The sequence below is a fragment of the Phyllobates terribilis genome, unplaced genomic scaffold, assembly GCF_046119375.1.
Source record: "Phyllobates terribilis strain yellow unplaced genomic scaffold, ASM4611937v1 Scaffold_1__5_contigs__length_1240528914, whole genome shotgun sequence".
NCBI lineage: Eukaryota > Metazoa > Chordata > Amphibia > Anura > Dendrobatidae > Phyllobates > Phyllobates terribilis.
The window spans coordinates 274,353,709-274,368,195 of record NW_027362761.1 but is presented as its reverse complement, the minus strand read 5'-3'; the positions used below and the strand labels follow the sequence as shown (position 1 = coordinate 274,368,195).

The 14,487-nt window shown below is 39.9% G+C and overlaps 1 protein-coding gene across 1 annotated transcript in view; it reads left to right on the top strand.

The window, feature by feature from the left end:
* GLTP (glycolipid transfer protein) overlaps positions 1-12,819 on the top strand; it is a 54,814-nt gene extending 41,995 nt beyond the window's left edge. The window contains exons 3-5 of the mRNA XM_073672759.1: positions 1,296-1,429; positions 7,535-7,685; positions 10,225-12,819. Of these exons, the coding sequence (XP_073528860.1) occupies positions 1,296-1,429; positions 7,535-7,685; positions 10,225-10,407 (468 nt within the window). The 3' untranslated portion in view covers positions 10,408-12,819. The remainder of the gene's footprint in view (positions 1-1,295; positions 1,430-7,534; positions 7,686-10,224) is intronic.
* Positions 12,820-14,487: the final 1,668 nt, after the last annotated feature.

Below are 14,487 nucleotides of genomic sequence, written 5' to 3'. Positions count from 1 at the left end.
CATTTCCACACTATTTTTTGTCATTTTTCTATTGTTTCTTTTTTTTTTTTTTTTTTTTAGTCCTTAAATTCAATTCTCCCTTTCTTTACTGTCTTCTGACTCCATGACATTTCCTCTGTTCTCACACTATTCTTCACATATATAGCCTTCCTACAATACGAGAAATGTTAGCAATGGTTTCTCATAAAATTGTGGCAATATACGGTAACTAATATTTACAATGAACATGATCAGTGAGGGTCTTGTTAAACATAATCCTCATAGTAAAAGGGGCCAGATTTCTGATCATTGCTATCACTGTATGGGGACTCTCCCATCCATCTCTGTGCTCCATTTACTTAAAGTTCCCTGGGAATAGAATAAAAATAAGTGGATAAAATGTGATTACATATAAATTCCTAAATACTTTTAATTAACTAATTGTTCTAGGGAAGAAAGAACTATAGAATTTAAAATGGCTGCAGTCTTGTTACACTGACAAAAACCTGTCTTAGAATGTTAGGACAAGTGCCTCTGAGCATGTGCAGTAGGAAACTGCTTCTCTCCCTCCCTTCATGTGTAGGAAGATGTGCTCCATTACTAGAGATACAAGAGGTACTGAGGCCACTTGCACGATTGCCTATCCTTTCTGATCTCATACTGGAGATGGCAGGAATGCTGAGGTTAGACGATCCTGCTCACACTGCTGTCCCCTGTCTTTCTCCTCTAATACTGGAGATGCAAGTGATGCTGAAGTAAGAAGAGGCTGCTCACACTGCTGTCTACCATCTTTCTTATCTAATACTGGAGATACCATGTGTACTAAGGTAAGAGGATGCTCACACTTTATCTATCCTGTCTTTCTAAATGACAATACATTGTTTAGGTATCTCCAAGTCTCTCCAGTGGAGCTTCCTATTGCACATGCTCACAGGCACCTATCTTAACATTGTAGGACAGGTTTTGGTCGGTGTAAATAAATTAAAAAGGACTTTCTTTTTTTTTTTTTATTCTATATGGATTAACTCGCTAGATGAAACTGTTCTGATTTGCTAATTTAAAGTATTTATAACATTTTTTTTTTTTTTTTTAGTTATTTTTCTTCTATTCTCAGAGAACTTTAATTGAAGCTATGTTGCAGTTTCCTGCTCTCTAGTTGGCTGTGCATGCAGCTAGGCAGGAAAAAATAGTGGTCAAATTCCTTGACTTATCCTGGTGATGTACCATGACTACTTATGATAAGACTATCATTTTCAGTTTAGTTAAGTCTTATCGTGACCAAGTATTCAATTTTTTTTTTTTTTGCTATCTACTAGAAAATCCGAAATGTTTATGAAACAAACCCCACCAAGTTCAAAACTTTGCAGCAAATTCTGGAAGGAGAAAAAGAAATGCATGGGCCCCAATGGCCAAAAGTTGGTGCAACTCTAGCTCTGATGTGGTTAAAAAGGTAAGTTGTGTACAGTTTTGTACAAATTTAGGAAGAAATGGGTTTTCTGTTCATTAGTTACATAATTCAAAAGATAGATAGAGATAAATGGGAGCACAGATTTTTACCACTTGGGGTTTAAAGCAGAGAACACATAGCCCAGCTGCATTTAAAAGAGGAAAATATGTAAAATGAGAGTGCCTTGATTTAAAATTATTATAAAACACTAAAAATGGCTATCAGGTTTTGTACAGCCGCTGTAACCATTAATCATTGTAAAAGGCAAAGCCCAGTGATGCCAACTAGACTTGGTCATCCTCCTGATAAAATGAAGTCATTGTAGTCTCAATTGATTTTCAACTGCAGAAATTAGTTGCAAGGTGCAGCAATACCTTGTGAGCACTGTGATATATGCAAAAATTAAATATATGGATTATCTTAAATGGTGTGTATGAATAAATTAAAATGGAGGCAGCACTCATGGCAGTGAAAAAGATGTGGAGTTTTTTTGTTTTTAATAAAAACTGCTTTATTACATTTTTACATTACGATAAATCTTCAGCAAAAATTAGATATATTCTCACATTGTTATTGCATTGGACAATGAATCAGTTATTGTCAAAAACTGGCAATGGTCTAATTTGAGTGGTTAAATAACTTTTATTGTCCAATATATCAACGATAACACTGGTATACAGTGCTTTTGGTGCCAACGATGTCTGAACGGTTTTATATTAACTTTATGGTGCTGATTAACCCTCAACTGGTGAGGTGGGGTTTGCCACACCCCAGGGAATTTTTGTTCGGCTGCCATTCTTTGAAAAATGCTGGTATGAGGATACGTGTCTCACTAGCTTCCATCCATTTGTGGGTGTCAAAAATTTGTTATACTCACGTGTAATCAATCGCCAATAAGAAAACGATTAAAACAAACGTGATCTTTAGAAATCTCTTATTTTTACAGAAAATTCAAACACTGGGGTATAGGAAACCCCACATCACCAGTTGCGTGACAAAAACCCCACCTCACCAGTTGAGGGTTAAGAATATGACTTTGGTTTTACCAGATTGACTCTAGTCTCTGAGCTATTTAATAGTTAATTACAGTAGAATTCTGCCTTCAAAAAGTCACTTTTATAGCATTGTAAACCTACAAATTGAAATACAAAATAATTATCGGGATATCTCATTACCTAATACACTGTTAGAGTCAAAAGACCAAAAGCTATTGCATTTGTGTCACATTGGGGGAGTGCATTATTTTCATGCATGAATTATCTCAAAAACTAGAACTAATTCAGCAAAAGTAATGGGATTTTTTAATTCAGCACCCTCAAAATACCCTAAATCCATTCAAAAAACCTACGCACCTGAAAAATAAATAAAAAAAAAATATATATATATATATATATATATATATATATATATATATATAATATAATATAATATAATATAATATAATATAATATAATATAATATAATATAATATAATATAATTTTTTTTTTTTTCTTGTAGACCTGTGTAAGTGAACATTGGAGGGGGGAGAGAAAGAAGGAAAATAAAAATCTTAAGGCTATGTGCCCACGTAGCAGATTTGATGCAGAGCGTTTTTGCCTCTCTGTCAGAAAAAAACGCATGCAGATTTACATGCGTGTTTTCAGCTTTTTTACATGCGTTTTTGCATGAGTTTTTTTCAAGCACTTTTCCAAGCGATTTTGAGCATCACTTGGAAAGTGCTTGACAAGTTGATCACACAATATAAATCCATGCAACTGGCATGGATTTATAATGTGTGAACAACTTGGATGCTTTAAATGCAGCATCTATAGTAAAAAAAAATAAAAAATTAAAACATTTAAAAATAATAAAAAAAAAACCTGTATATTCACCTCTCCGGCGGCCCCCAGTCTTCTCTCCGGTCTCCTCCAATCTGCTCCTGGCCACGTCCTCTCTCTTCAGCGTCCCGCAGTGTACTGTCAGGACCTGCGGAGACGTAATTTAGTCAGCTGATGGTCACGCGACCATCACCTGACCGCCGACGTCAGCGGTCGCCTGACCATCAGCTGACTAAATGACGTCACCGCAGGTCCTGACAGTACACTGCGGGACGCTGAAGAGAGAGGACGTGGCCGGGAGCAGACCGGGGGCCGCCGGAGAGGTGAATATACAGGTTTTTTTTATTTTTAACTTTTTTATTTCTTTTTTTCACCGCGTGGTAGCCGGGATGAAGAGGAGTTGTAGTCTCCTCTTCATCCCAGGTACCACACACACCGCGATTACGCTGCAGCGTAATCGCGGTAGAAATGGTCATGCTGCGTTTTGCAAAGCAATGCGAATTCGGCAAGCAAATTAGCGCATCATGTGCACAGCACAACATCCGAATTCACATTACTTTGCATGGCAGACTGTTTTACAAGCGTTTTCGCCGCCGTAAATGCGCCACAAAAACGCTACAAAAAACGCTACGTGGGCACATAGCCTAAGACAACTTGGTAACAGTCATCCCATTGAAACCAAATGCAGTTAAAATCAAGTTGGTTACTAATGCACGCAATGAGATTCTCCAATCATCTAGTCGCTTTACTCTTCATCTTAAGTGTGGAGTTTTAAGGTTGCACTTAGGTGAATAAAACTCCCCTTGAGTGCTGCCTCCATTTTTGCTTTTTCTGTGCATCCAGAGAACTCTTGGCTGCTGCCGTAGGAGGGATTGTACCACTGATTGAAGATTGTGCAGCTGCGTTCTCATGGACCTCTATCCTAGCTATACATCATATCTATTCTATCTCTCTCTTTATATCTAAAGTAGTGTTCAAAATAATAGCAGTCCAATATGACTAACCAGATTAATCACTGTTTTTGGTATAAATGACTAGCTATTGAACCCGTTCTATGACCTGGGTGGCGAGCATTTTTATTGATATATGCTCCCCCAGACTGTTACGTGCCGCCCCCATTCTGAGGCCGCGGGAGGAGTGTGGCGCCAGAGTACGCGTGTGCCCATACTGCGCTGTCTGGCGCCAATGTGCCTTCACTAAAATGGCGCCGGATAGCGTGCTATGTGCATGCGCCGATTCCGATGCTGCACTCCTCCCCCGGACTCCGGCTAAAACAGAGGTGCCGCAGCAACATTCCTTCGGGTCAGGTATGTACTTATGGCGCCGGAGCTCGTAGTATGCATTCTGTGTCTACGCATACCGCGATCTCCAGTGCCATCCGTTACTCTTACCTGTAACGGCTGGATGCGTTCTTCTGTCTGGAGCCAGACTGCGCAGGTGCGTCGCGCATGTGCAGTCTATAGAAGCTTCGGACAGAAGGACACATCCCTGGTTATATTATACTGTAGATGTCCCCCAATTCTGTTAATATCCCTCATCCCGGTATGCATGGCACCCATAATCCTTATCCTGGTATGCATGGCCCCCCTCATTCCTATCCTGGTATGCTTGGTACCCCCTCATCCCTATCCTGGTATGCATGGGCCCCCTCATCCGTATCCTGGTATGCATGGCCCCTCATCCCCATCACGCTGCGCACACACACAAAAAACACTTCTACTCACCTTTCTTCCCTGTGCTCCAGCACTGCGTCCCGTTCTGCTGGACGTCGGGGAGGAGTGTGGCGCTGGAGTACGCGCGTGTCAGTACCGCGCTGTCTGGCGCCATTTCATTGAAGACACACTGCAAATGTGTCTTCAGTAAAATGGCACCAGATTATGCACATGAGCCAATTCTGACGCCACAGTCCGCCTCCGGCAAGAACAGAGGCACCGTGGCAACACTCCTCCGGGTCCGGTAAGTATGTGTGCAAAGCAGTCATCAAAGCAAAAGGTGGCTACTTTGAAGAACCTAGAATATAAGACATATTTTCAGTTGTTTCACACTTTTTTGTTAAGTATATAATTCCACATGTGTTAATTCATAGTTTTGATGCCTTCAGTGTGAATGTACAATTTTCATAGTCATGAAAATACAGAAAAAATCTTTAAATGAGAAGGTATATATATATATATATATATATATATATATATATATATATATATATATATATATATATATATATATATATATATATATATATATATATATATATATATATATATATAATTATAAAAAAAAAAAATTTGTGCCATGTTTTGAATAAACCATATAATCCCACCTATCATTATGAGGCAACCTCATACAGATGGGTAACCAAGGTGACTTGCATTAGTAATAGTTGCACTAGTATGTATACATTTTTTAAGAGGTGCTAACATTTTTTTTTGCACTCCATTGTACGTTTGCGATTGAGACAATCTCAAATTTGGCAGGCTGGTGAAAACCAGCGCTGTTCTACTTTTAGGGTATGTGCACACGATGCAGAAATGCTCAGGATTTTTTCCTGAGCGTTTCTGCATCTCTCTGGCAGGAAAAAACGCATGCGGATTGTACATGCGGTTTCCTGCCAGGGACATGCGGAAATGAAGCGGTCTTCACTTTCATTTCCGCATGCGGGTTGACAAGCGCTTCCCAAGCGATTTTAGCATCACTTGGAAAGTGCTTGTCAACTTCACACTATATAAATCCATGCAACCGGCATGGATTTATATAGTGTGTGATGTCAAAAAATAAAAAAATAAATCTATACGTTACCATCTGATGGCCCCCGGTGTCCTGCTTCATCGGTCCCGGCTGCCGGCAGTGAAGACTGTAGGACCTTCCGACGTCAGCGTCACGTGACCCGTCACATGACTCTGACGTCAGCGAAGGTCCTTCATTCAACCGCGAAGTGCGCGGGAAGCCGGCAGGACGCAGCGCGGGCCGTCAGAAGGTGAGAATATATATATTTTTTATTTTATTCTTTTTTTTTTTAATGGTACCTGGGTCTGGATGAGAGTCCTCTCCTCCACACCCGGGTACCATCCGCACATTAGACCGCATGAAAAGCGCATCAACATATACAGTGATGCGGATTCCATGCGGTCTAATGCAAGTCAATGGCGGCAAAAGAGCAGCGTTTCCACAAAATTAATTGACATGCTGCGGATTTTTGACCGCAGCGTTTACGCTGCGGAAAAATCCGCATCATGGGCACAGCACATGCGGATTTCCATTGGGGAACATTGCTGCCCTTCTACCATGCGTTTTTCATGCGTTTACGCAACTGCAAAAACGCCGCAGAAACGCATGAAAAATGCATCGTTTGAACTCAGCCTTAAGGTAGTTTTGGAGTCCTAGTCCCAAGAGAGGCGAGTCTGTTGTTGCAACTTATCGTTTTGTATGCCTTGTAATGGAAGGGCTAACAGAATCTGATAAAATTGTGTGCAAAAAGCCGTAACTTTTTATATGTAAAGTAAACTTAAATAAAATGCAATTTCAATTCAAGATTTGACTAGATCTCCATGCTTAGAGTGCTGCTGCATCTTTCCTAGAAGTTGGAGTGAAGTACATGTATGTACTTGTCTATCAATGGATTAGTTTTAAATGTGCAGTATGTGTTTTATGAAAAGGTTTACAGTTTTAAATTTAAGCTAAACCTCCCCATTTTGGACAAAATAAACCCATTTCTATATACAGTCCTTGAGATTTTTGTGGAAAAAAAAAAAAAAAAATTGCATGGACCATTTTTTGATCACTGAAAACTCCAATAAGTAGCAGGTATGTATATACAGTAGGATTGAAAAATGGCAAAGGGGGCAATTTTTTTAGTTTTGCTTCATCCAAATTTTACAAGTTCCACCATTGTCATCAAAATGACAGAAGCTATCTTCCTTATTCCTCCTTCCTTACTCATTCCTGGTTTCCCCTCCTAATAAATATTTCCCTTTTATCCGCTTGTTCCTTTACTCCCCTTTTCCCCCTTTTCCTTCCCTTTTATAATTTTTATAAAAATCTTAATAAAAATGATTGAAAACCAAAATGACAGAAGCCTTGGAAAGACTTGTAAGCAAATCCAATGAATTTTGCAGATCTATTTTCAAACTGTCAGAAACTATTACTTTGTCCTGTATTTTTACACTGATCCCTCACTGGCCATTTTATTTACATTTTAAGACAATGAGTCCTGTATTAAATGTCCATGTTGGCAATAACCAAAAAGTCTATTCTTTCCTTTTACGTACCTAAAATATACTACTTTATCCACAGGGGTCTAAAGTTTATTCAGGTATTATTACAAAGCATCTCTGATGGAGAAAGGGATGAACAAAACCCAAATCACATTAAGGTCAATGTAACAAAGGCGTATGAGATTGCACTTAAAAAATACCATGGCTGGGTCGTCCAGAAACTATTCCAGGTAAGTGGACCAAGAATCTATTTTTATATTCTCTAAAATTCTAGAATAACCCATGGTTTCTGCTATATGGCTCTTCATCAGGAAGGACAACTTCTGATTCCACCTCTAAGCATTTAATTGGTTTTTCTCATAAAAGAAACCTAACGACAATTGAGTCACAGGTTTTACCCCTTAAAGTGCTCCTAATACCTTGATCAGCCTCCTAATATCATTTTTAATGATTCCTGTATGATCTAATCTTTTAGTATGTTAAAATGTGGGCATATGGGTACATGGACTAATTCAGGACTAATGTGAGTCCTTCCCACAGGGTGCTGAGGTCACACCTACAGCGATGTGATTTGACATCCCAACCTGTGCCAGTAGAACAAGGAGGAGAAAGGGGACTTCTTCTCTTCCTCAATGCACATGCTGAGATGTCAGTCATGCCGCTGTGGGCATGATATCGATGTACTTCTGGGAATGATGGTTCCAGACTAGTCCGAATAACCATATGCCCGCTAAGAAAAAAAAAAAACTGTATTAGGAGAAAAAGCACTCTGAATACCTTGGAAGGAGTAAAACCTGCTGTCAGAGTCTCTTTAAAAATTATGGATGGAAGTGTAGGACTAAATTAATAGGTATTGTATGACATTCTTGTAGGCCATAGCCATTAGATAGCTGTGTTCCGAGAACTTATTTTGCTGACTGCTAGTTTTCTAGACTCCTACGAATTCTTCACCCCATACCAAATTTGTCACTGTTGGACTAGTGAGTTGCCCTGATACACTCTATACCATTAGTAGTAATTAAAGAGAACCTGTCACGTAGTTTTTAGCTATTAAACTGGCCCCAGTGTGTTGGTGATGTAATGTGCATCACGAACACCCTTGTTTTCAAGCAAAACTGCTCAGTATTCATTCCAAAAATTCACTTTGCATAGTTATATTCTAGCTTGTCTTTGAGTCATACGGGTGGGCTTCTGTTGGTTTCAGTCACGGTCTTGTCCTCTTATCCATGCCCACGCACTTTGATCTGCAGTACTGGCCCAATGTCACGGGAATCCTCTCTGTAATCTGGTGCTTCTGCAGTGACGAGCAGCTCCTCGGGCATGCGCACTGAATCTGGGTACATCCCCCAGCTTCACTTACTGTTCGCGCAATGCACATGCTCCGGAGCCGCTGCGAGTCACTGGCTTTGTGACGTCGCAATTGTGAGTGGAGCGAATGCGGTACGTGCCCTCTCTCCGCTTCGCTGACTGTGTCTCCGCCACTCAGATCCCGCTGCTGTCCCGGAGCATGTACTGACAGTAAATGAAGCTGGGGACGTACACACTGATTCAGTGCGCATGCTCGGGGAGCTGCTCGTCACTGCGCAAGCGCGGGATTACAGAGGAGATTGCCATGACGTCAGACCAGTACTACAGATCAATCAAAGTGCGTGGATAAGATGAGACCGTGACTGAAACCAACGGAAGCCCACCCATATAACTGAAAGTCTAGGTAGAATAGAACTATTCAAAGTGATGTTTTTTGGAATGAATACTGCACCGATTTGCTTGAAAACAACGTATTAGTGATGCACATTGCATCGCTAACAACACACTGGAGCCAGTTTCATAGCGAAAAACGACGTGACCGGTTCCCTTTAAAAAGGGAAATCCAGGCAAATTATTTTCTGTGTTCAATACGTCAGAAGATCACATTGGTGAAGTGCATGATTTCAGATGCCACCAATTCCAAGAACAAATGGGTTCTACAGTGTAATTGAAAGTATTTGGCATTACTCATAGATTTTACGCCATATCAGACATATTGACTTGTCTCAGAACGTCAGACGTTTACTCTAAGAAAAATGTATTCGTAGTATAAAAGAGGTTTAGCTCCTCTGTAGGCCGCCCGTTTATTTTGTCCATCGTGACAATAGAATTTACTGTAGAACTTATAACTGAAGACTCTTTCCATAAAATTGAAAAATGCGTTAGTATTTTTTACAGTAAGGCACTAGGATGCTGAATAACATTGCAATTAGGAGTGGATTAGGTCTTAAAACGGTTTTCTAGGCTTAAGATATTGATGACCTGTCCTTAAAATACGTAATTCATATCAGATTATGGGTGACAGACAACTGTCATCCTCAGCGATCAGGTGTTTTCAGCTGTGATGGCAGCCAGGTGAAAGTAGAGAACAGAGCCGGTGCAATACTGCTTCTTTCACGGTGTGGTTGCTGTTCCTGAGAACTGTACATTAGCTCCTATTCAGGCGAGTAGGAGCTGAGCTATAATATTCCGCAATGGCTGCTACACAGTGAAGCCAGAACAGCACAGCTCCCTTCATTCAGTTTTACACTCAGATGGAGATGAAGTGTTACCCCACTGATGTGGTATTGATGACGTATTCCTACCAGATCGGTGGGGAATCAATACGTCATCGCTACCAGACCGGTGGGGGATTGATTCCCCACCGGTCTGGTGCGGATTCCCCACTGGGACACAATGTATGTTCGGAATTTGTTGTTTTTTCTTCTGTATACACAGTAACCTATCTCTTCTGTTATTTAGGCTGCTCTATGTGCTGCTCCATATAAAGATGACTTTCTTAAGGCCCTTTCCAAAGGACAAAACGTGAAAGAGGAAGAATGCATAGAGAAAATCCGTCAGTTCCTGGTCAACTACACCACCACCATTGAAGCAATATATATAATGTACAACAAGATGAGCGCAGAGCTGGATTACAAAGCCTAACTACCCCTCTTATAGACTTAACCCACTCACTAAACATGGCTACAACTCAGGACATGGCCTCTTTTCGTCTGTCTTCAGGAGAGGTGTAGCGAATACGTGGATTATTCACAACAAAAGACGCCTAATGAAAGTGACATGCCCCGCACTATACCTATATTGATTTCTCACCCCAATGACTTGAATAATCTTTAAAGTGGATTTCCCTTCAAAATGTAAAAGTGACCATACGACAGTAAATTACTAATCGGTTATTATATTTATTTTTTACTTGCAGAGATATTTGCAGTTTCTCGTTTAGTTGTGGCAGGCATATTGATTGCCACCAATAACCAAGTAGTAAATTTCCATAGAAGCCAAGTTAAGTGTGCAAACGTATATGGCTGCGCTCACGTTTTTGCACATGTCTGCTATAACTGAATCACAAAATGCCAATATTTCTCAAAGTAAAAGAGAAATAGCCTGCTTAGTAAACAGGTTTCTAACGTGATATGCTAATATGGTAAATCTTTACATTTTGGGCAGAATTCCTCTTCATCTTAGCAGGTACGTAGATGACAGATCTAACAGGGTTAACTACAGATTTTCATCCTTTCGGTTTTGCGTCCTAGAACTTTTTTTTTTTTTACAAAGTGACCGTATTTGATGGTGTGGCTTTAAAATGATCTAGTATTAGTTGATCTAATAATGATTTGATGTGTTCCACGACAGAATGTCTAATACTCAGGAGTACGTCCTAACATAAAATACCCATTTTATCCCCAGGAAAAAAAAAGCAATACGTTTCCAAAACAAATCGCCTAGGCGATCTGAAAAATAATATATTTTATTAATGACTTGCATCACCTATAAAATAACAATTCTGGAGCATCTTTTCTTTATACTCTCCATTGTGCTCTTCCTCTGTTATTCCTCTTGTAAGTGTATGAATAATTTGACAGCTGGGCGAGTTTCAACGTTCACCCAAAGCACTGAGGGAGTTGCGTTCATATGGACAGACCCAATTGGCAAAGGGAATTAATGGCCAGTTATCAATTTATTCATAATTTTTTCTATGAGGATTTTTTTTTTTTTTTAAATGGAGGGTACAATCACTCACTACAACAGATGCTACATATAATTAACAGTTGATACAGCATGTACAGATTGGGGGAGGGTGGGGTTTTTTTTTTTTTGTTTTTTTTTACCCCTTCTAATTTGGGTGATTAGAATCTAGTAATTAAATGGGGTTTTTTTAGTCTTTATATAAATGAAGCTCAATTGTTGCAGGATGAGTAATTTCAAGGTCTTTGCTAAAATATGCTGCTTACAGAAGCACATGGTTGTTCAAGGTTCTCTTTTCAGCAATGCACTTTCTGATCAATACAAGTCTTCAGCCTCTGGCTGTAAACCAGAATGTTTTAATCATTGACCGCAAATTGAGAGCTTGAAAATGTTGAGATCTTGAACATTAACTCCTTATCATCAATTGTTAAAATGCTTATTAAAAATACTCTCCTGCCTCAAGCATGGAGCAATTTTTTAATCTTTTATCTTGGTTACCAGTCACCTCTGCCGTCTTTGTGGTGGCTGGACTCCTAGGCAAGCAGCACAATGCTTACAAACCCTTTTTGATAAAGCTTGTAATCCCTGCTCTAACGCTGGCTAAGATCGCTGGATCCGAACAGTTGTTAGTGTCACCGAGCTCCTCTGTTTCTGCAGAGACAAAGCTGACTTGTATAGAAGGATCAGAGCACACCGTTTAGGCCAGCGACATGACTATGAACTGTCTATCAAGCAGGAGCACACTGCTCCCCGTCAACCAGGAAGCTGGGAGGCAGGGGTACTGTGCACTCCTGCAGAGTCCTGATGACAATGCCTTTAAAACTGTACGTAACTTGTATAACTAAAGCTCATACATTGTATAATACCAGAAATCCCTTTTCACTTACACGTTTGTAACCCCTTATTTGAGCTTTTAAATATTACTATGGGCAGGATTTCTTCCAAGTTGTACTAAAGTGACATTTACCTTGAGAGAATAGGATTTTTTTTTTTATTCCCAATGAAATAATGCATTTGTGCACTGTAAGTTTTATTAACCTCGGCTGGATGTTCTCAAATCACACCATGCACTACACCTGCCATACTACAGTTTTCCTATTGACTTCAATGCAACCTGAGGAGTATTCTCACATACAGTACAGCTTGTATATTTCAGTAGAGACCACTCTGCTGCTTGGTTAGGTTTGCTGCTGTCGTCCATTGTGGTACCTTTCCATTGATGATCCTCCATTGAAATCTGAAACCTTTTTAGTGCCTTAATATTTCTTAAAATAAGTAACCTTATTCATGGACTGCCTTATCCTTTTTTTCCATTTTTCCTTTTTAACAGTTGTGTGAATTTTATATGCATAATAAAATATTTGTCATTGACGTCCTCCTATTAAACTGGACATGCACGTAGTCGATGGGCTTTTGGTAAATAAGTGACTCTTTATAAACCTGAACATTCAGATCTGCTGATCCTGCCTGAGAGAAATATGTAAGCCTCTGGTACATGCCTCTACTTATTTAAAGGGAATCTTTCAGCAGGATTTCACACCCCAACTATATATGTGCATGTAACTCTTTCATAGCCAAGTCCAGCAATAGCTTTTACATGGCTAGTCCCTTCCTCCATTACTGAGAAATCAGTATCTGAATTGATGTGCAAATGAGTCTGAAGAGCTATATGTAGATCTGAAGCCTCAGTCACTCCAGCTCTATTCTGCACTCAGCACCACCTGCTCCTGTTTGACTGACAGCCTCTGTGTTGTGACCTCAGACAAAAAAGCCACCAGCCAAGCAGGAGGAGGTGGCACTGAGAGGGGAATAGAGCTGCAGTGACAGAGGCTTCAGATCTACAAATAGCTCTTCATCTCCATTTGCATATTAATCATATTAATTCAAACTCTGATTTCTGCGTAATTGGTGACTGGATTGGCCACGTAAAGGGAGTGCTGGATTTGTCTTTGAAGAAGTACATGCGCATATAAACAGTTTGGGGTCTGAAATCCTGTTGACAGATTTCCTTTAGATGGAAACAAATTAGGCCATGGTACAATTGATCACACTGGTTTAATCGATTAGACTGCAGCAATAGGGAGGATATTCTCCATACCCAATAGATCATCAGTCGGATCTGTTCTGATCTGTCTATATATGGCCTGCTTTAAAGCAAATGTGCTGCCTTTTAACACTTGGTTTTAATTATTCTGTATAGGCTTAAAACTTTGCCTAAATGATTTAATTTTGGCCTCCTGAAGCCACTATTGGGTGAATTTAGGAGCTGACTGCATAATTTTCATACATTACACTCAATAATTATATTAAAAAAAAAAAAAAAAAAAAAAAGTAAGCACTTAAGACCACTATACACATTAGACTAATGTCACCGATATCGATAAGTTCAGCCAACAGAGTATGAGGGCCCTGGACAATTGTCAGGAGAGTTGAGTCTGATTTTGGATTACTGATTCTTTTGTTCTCTTGGACGGAGATAAGACGCCACCAGGAGTGTTTGGCAGCTCCTTTCATAGAGAACACCGGAGCGTTAGGCTGAACGAGCGCTCCTGTGTGTGAGAGACGGCCTAGATGTGCTGGCCAAACCATCATTTGACTGAGAGCCATCTACTGTGTATGGCGGGCTTTACTCCTTTTCTCCCCCAAATGATGACTGAAGACCCATTCTATCATTCAATTTTACTGCAGATTTTCAGTTCTGTATCAAGAGGAACTCTGACTGCTATAAAGACGAAATGTAAATGACTCAGCTACATGATGTTGGTAGGAAGGCATTCATTTTAAGGGTGTAGCTTCCAAAGGCTAAGGCTGTCTGACCTTTTTGCTTGCGTAAGTAATGAGTCAAACGTGTGTCATAAATATGTAGTGTATTGAATACGAGGCATGTCTGGGAATGGGTTGCCCAGGATTAGAAAATTTGTCAGCTTTCTTTCGAAAGCCAGATTGCATCTGGTATTGTAGCTTAACCTGATTCACTTCAATGGTGCTGAGCCACAATACTGGACTTAACCCATAGAGTGATATGGTATGGCAGACATG